Below are 5,806 nucleotides of genomic sequence, written 5' to 3'. Positions count from 1 at the left end.
CCAATGTGCTCTCTGTGAAAGCCTGAGAGAATGTTTTCTCTCCATGTGACTCTCCTTAGGCACACTCTACATCATCGATCACTTTCCTTTTTGGCCCCATAATCTCCTTGATCAGAAAATTTGGGACACTAGCGAGTTACATGATGTTACAATACAAGTTCTCATATGTCCTGAGTCTTAATTGACCTTGGAAGGTTAGGGCAAAAATGTTGGCTTTCCTTGCAGCCATCCTTTTTCTCTAATTTTGGTCTGCAAACTTAGGTTGTTAACCCTCCAGTTTTTGTTTATTTTTCATGAGTGCTCAGTTTTATAAATACTTTTTTTGCAACACTAAGATAATTAGGTCTGGATCTTTCTCCTTCCTTCTATTAATGGGGAGTATAAAGTGGATTTTCTTATGTTAAACTATTTTTGAATTGCAGATTAAATTTCTGCTACAATATGGCAGATAATTCTCTTGTTATAAACTTAATATAGTTGTTGTCTTGCCATTCCATCTACTTTAGGCCAGCCAGCATAAGTTGTTTCAAATTTTACTCCATATTACCTATGGCATAGTTAAATTTTTCTCTCCCTATGTGATAGGGTCTTGGTTACTTTTCTCATTGCAGAGACAAAATATCCAACACCCAAAGTTATTTGTAGAAGTTTCAGTCCACAATCAGCTGGCTCTAAAGCAGCGTGGTATGGCAGAGGGGCATCACAGAGGAGAAACAGTTTATGGTGGGCAGAGAGCAGCAAAGCAGAAGGCAGCAACAACAAATAGTAAAGTAGTGAAATAGCAAGTGAGAACTGCAGCCCTATTTTTGTTCCCTGTATTTTATCCTAGTTTCCTGCCCATAGTCTGGGTACCACTCATAGGTTATGTGTGCATTGTGTTACCCTTAATCCTAGCATCATAATAAATCAGTCCAAGAATTATACACTCCAGATTCAGCTACCTCTAAAAAGCTCCACTGATTATCACATAAGGTGTTTGGGGGACATCAAGGCCCAAGCCATAACAAATGGTTGCAGTAAAACCGGCTTGTTCCTCATCTCACTAGCTCTCAAATCTGAAACCCCTACTTGCTAGCCACAATAAAACCATTTCTTTAAATCACTTGAGGGGAAACCCCCAGTGGTTCTCACTCCCTTTCCTACCGCCTTCCACTTCTCTGGTGATAACGAAATGTTTCTGTTATTTCACACACTTGGTTGTACTCTTTCATCTCTATCTTATCAGACTTACATACCTAGAACAAGTTAGTTTCCTGGTCAGCACTGTCCTATAGAGTGTTATCCTAGACTCAGACAAGAACTGCAAAGTTTTTCCCCATTGAGAGGAAGCCAGGTCATTGGTTAGACCACATTATGCCATCTATGAAAATGAAATGTCCTACAAAAGTTACACTATAAAGATCCATGACTGCCTCCCTGGAACACACACTGAGCAGGCTAGATTTTATAAGCTGTTCTCTAGAGAAACCGTAGACCAAATCAGAGGAAAATTATAGTACCTTTTAATATGCTGAGTTTAGTTTATTAGTATGTTGTGTGGGTTTTCATTTGTTTTTGAGACAGGGTCTTGCTAACTGGTTGAGACTGGTCTTGCACTCTTTATATATATCCCAGGCTAGCCTCAAACTTGCAGCAGTCTTCCTTATCAGCCTCACCAGGGTTTAAATTACAGGCACGTACCACCATACCTGGCTTGTTAGTATGTTATTAAGGATCTTTGCATCAACATTGAAAAGTCTGTCATTTTTTCATAGTGTCTTCATATGGCTAGTATGTGAGTTCTGCCTCTTAGAAAGTGTTTCTTCACTTTTTGCAAGGTTTAAGATGGAATACCATTAGCTTCCTCTTTAATGTTTTGGTAAAATACAGCAGTGAGGCTAGAGCTTTTCTTTGTTAGGTTTATGATGACTGGTCAAATCTCCTTACTGCATATTAAGATTTTCTAAGGGTTGGCAGTATAGCTTAGCAGACGAATCACTTGCTTAGATAAATGCAGGGGCCAGGGCTCAATCCTTGGCACCACGTGCTATGCCAACCCCACCCCTGAGCGTGCTGAGCCAGCAATGGAGTCCACGTGTCGTGACGCATGCCTGTAATCACAGCACTAGGGAGGCAGAAATCAGGAGGGTCACTTTGAGTCTGACTTCCATAGTGAGAGACTGCACACATAAAAATTCTAATATTTTGATGAGAGTGTTAGTAGGTTACATGTTCCTAGTGATTTGTTCACTTCATCCAAGTTACCTAGTTTGTTGGCATGCATTATTCATGATAGTTTCTTAAAATACTTTTTTTTTAAACATAGGAAACTTTTAATGTAAGTAAGATGTTAACATGAAAGTTATTGTCAGGCTTTTCACAGCACAACATACAGAAATTTGGGAGCTTCCTATACAGAGTCTTATTCTTGAGCCAGCCATTCAGTAACATGCCAGTAATAATCTTCTACTAATTCCCAAAAGCTTTCTTCCAGCTGTTCATGTTGTGTGCTTATTTCTATTTGGTTCATCTAGTTTGTCAGTTTTTCTGGCCTGAGACATTTTCTCATCTTAGCAAGAGCTCTCTGCTTTTTCTTATAAGGGCTTCCTAGTTTTCTTTTAATATCAAGTCTGTAGCTTCTGCATTGTGCAGCACCACTCATGTCAGCCATCAGCAGTAGAATAATTTCATTTTTTATTAATTTTATTGAGAAACAAATAGCAATGAGACAGTTTCAAAACCGATTAGTAGGACAATTTCAATAATTAATGCACTGCATATTGTTGCTTTCATAGTGATTATTCATAGTACAAGATGCAGACATGATATCCTGTCAAATCACTATCAGTACAAGTCTTTCTTCACGTTGAATTAATAGAAAGTAGTTGTATGTCTATCCTAACTATTTTGTATATATAGATACAAAATGAACCTTTATTTGTATCCCCTTTTTGTTTTTAAAATACTTTTTATTTCTTAAAATCGGTAGCAATTTTTCTTTATGCATGCTGGAGATCAAACTCAAGGCTTTATACATGATAGACAAATGTTCTATATTTCATTGCTATACTTTCCATTTCTGACTTTTGAATTTTCTCTTTTTTTCTTTTTTTAGTGAAGAGTTTGCCTCTTTAATTGGTCTTTTCAAAAAACCAATTTTTGGTTTAAAGCATTTGTTCTTGTTTTTCTGTCTCCACTCTGTTTCTTTCCTTCCGCCAGCATGGGATTTCATTTGGTTTTCTACTGTCTTATTGCTAGTCTGTCTGATTGCTTCATCTATTGTTTACATTACACTGGGGATTGAACCCAGGGTCTTACACGTGCTGTTATGTCCCCAGCTCTCTTTTACATTTTGAGGCAGAGGCTTGTGTTGAATTTATGATCCTTCTGCCTTAGTCACCCACATGGCTGAAATTATAGTTGTATACCACCACATCCAGTACTTTGTTCTTAAAATTGGAGGATTAAATCTCATGTGGTGGCATCATCCTATAATCAAAGCACTCTGAGAAGCTGAGACAGAAAATCACAAAGAATTCCTGAGCCTTTTGCATTTGTGAATTCACATGTATCATCAGTTTGGGAAGTTTTTTCTCTATAACTTCTTCAAAAATGAAGTTGCCCCTTTATCTGCTCCCTCCATTTTTCACTTCCATAATGTATATGCTGGTCCACTTGATCATGTCGCACAAGTCCCCTAGGCTCAATTAACTTGTGTTCTTTTCCTTTGTACTTTTCAGAGTTGATAAGTTTATCTTTTTTTAGTTCACTGATTCTAGTTCACTTTGTCCTCATAGAATTTATAGAACCAGGAAAGGTAAGAATTGATAGAAAATACAAGTTACAAGATGGACGAGATGGCACACTCCTATAATTTCTATAATCCTTGGAAGGCTGAGGCAGGAGGATTGCTGTGAGTTCAAGGCCAGCTTAGGCTACATAGTGAGTTCAGGCCCACCCTGAATTACGTAGCAAGACCCTGACTGAGCCCCACACAGGTTATTACAGTGTAGATGTAGTATGTTCTAGTTTTGATTAAAAAGTGTGGCAGATATGTGTGTACATGTATAGAAAAAAATTACAAAAATATACACAAAAAGAATTATTTGGTTACTGAACTCTTTTAGAATATTTTGCTGAATTTACACACCTATAATATTTAAATGATGGAACCTAACAAAAAAGGGGATACAGATGAATGTCCATTTTGTATCTGTGTATTCAGAATGGTTAGGATAGATATATAGTTACATTCTCTTAATAAATAGAGGGATTTGTTCTAATAGTGTTTGTAAATAGGATATCAAGTCCGCATCTTGTACAGCAATTAACCACTAGGAAGAATGTATGCAATGTGTTAATTATTGAAACTGTCCTACCAATTTGGTTTGAAACTGTCTCATTGCTATTTGTTTCTCAATAAAATTATAGAAAAAAATGTGATTTGATTATATGTATATATGCAAATTTTACACTGCTTCTGCAGTAAAATGAAATTATATAGCACATAATCTATATGGACACATCTAATTACAGTTTTAATGTTTCATATTTTTTAAGGAGTACCTATAACATATTTAACATTTAAATTTTAAGTCTATATAAATCTACATTGTTCTGTTTCTTCATTTCTTAGGTAGAGAACCTAGATTTTTTACGGCTATTAAAGACAATTGAGGAATTCTATACAAGTGAAGATGGGGAAAATTTGGAAATTGTCTGTCCAGTTCAAGATCAAGCCTGTGTAGCTAAATTTGAAGATGGAATTTGGTACCGTGCAAAAGTCATTGGTAGGAAAGTGTATACTGCTTCTACAGAAGTATCACTTTTCAAAAAGTTTTGAGTGAATACAAATTAAATCTTGAAATGGTATCATTACCATTTGTTCTGTCACTTGTTTTTAGAAGCTAGTTATGATGTTGGTAGATAAATCTCCTGAGGTTTTTGACTTGACTAGGACTTAACTGTTGGGCAGGTGGCTAGAAAACTAATAGTACAAAGCAGCAAAAGTTAAGTATTGAAAACTAATGACATCTATCTTTATGATGTATTTGTATGCTATTTTGTCAAAGTATAAATTCATTGTGTAATTTTTTCTGTCCTCTCAGCTTCCTTTCTTAAGATAGACCTCTTTTGGGGAATTATTTAACATTTGGGGGTTTTTTTCCTTTATTTTCCTCTACCTTTTGTATATCCTCAAATCAAGTGATTAAATTCAGCTTAAAAATAATAACAAAAGTGTAGGGATTGGAAGTAGAAGGTGTATTAAAAGGTACTAGTAACAAAAAAATTGTGGAGAGTGAGAGTCCTTACCTTTACAGGCAGGGATTAGCTGTAGGGAGAGGAGGAGGTTGTTAGCAGCATGGTGTGAAGCAAGGCTGCCCTTGTCACAGACACCGATCTGTCTTTCGCCTTCTTCCCAAAGTGGGAGAGGCACAAGGCCCTTAACAGAAGATGAGCAGGTGCTGGTGCTGTGATCTTGGGTTTTCCACCCTCTAGAACCATGAGCCAAAATAAGCCATCTCTCTCCATAAATTATCCTGGATCAGGTATTCTGTTCTAGCAGTAGAAAACGGGGGGAAAAAAATGAAAGTGGACTGAGTTTTAGGCCTTCTATGTGCTTTCTGGTTGCAGCTTAGTACCTTTTAAGAAAAAGATTGAATTTAGTTCAGTTTGACACTGTTTAAAATGGTTTTTTCCATTTGTTAAATAATCTAAGCTGGGGCCGGGGAGATGGCTCAGTGGAATAAGCGCTTCCCTGGCAAGTGCAAGGGCCTGAGTTCAATCCCTGGTTCCACCCAAAAAAAAAAAAAAAAAAAAAAAAAAA

General features: G+C 36.7%; 1 protein-coding gene across 1 annotated transcript in view; it reads left to right on the top strand.

Annotated features, from left to right (window-relative positions):
- Rnf17 (ring finger protein 17) overlaps positions 1-5,806 on the top strand; it is a 228,465-nt gene that overhangs the window by 79,703 nt on the left and 142,956 nt on the right. Inside the window, 1 exon segment of the mRNA XM_004639411.2 lies at positions 4,616-4,769. Within this exon segment, the coding sequence (XP_004639468.1) occupies positions 4,616-4,769 (154 nt within the window).

Source organism: Octodon degus, unplaced genomic scaffold (assembly GCF_000260255.1).
Source record: "Octodon degus isolate 3935 unplaced genomic scaffold, OctDeg1.0 scaffold00111, whole genome shotgun sequence".
NCBI classification, from domain to species: domain Eukaryota; kingdom Metazoa; phylum Chordata; class Mammalia; order Rodentia; family Octodontidae; genus Octodon; species Octodon degus.
The sequence above is the reverse complement of the archived record's forward strand: the minus strand, read 5'-3'. Positions and strand labels throughout refer to the sequence as shown.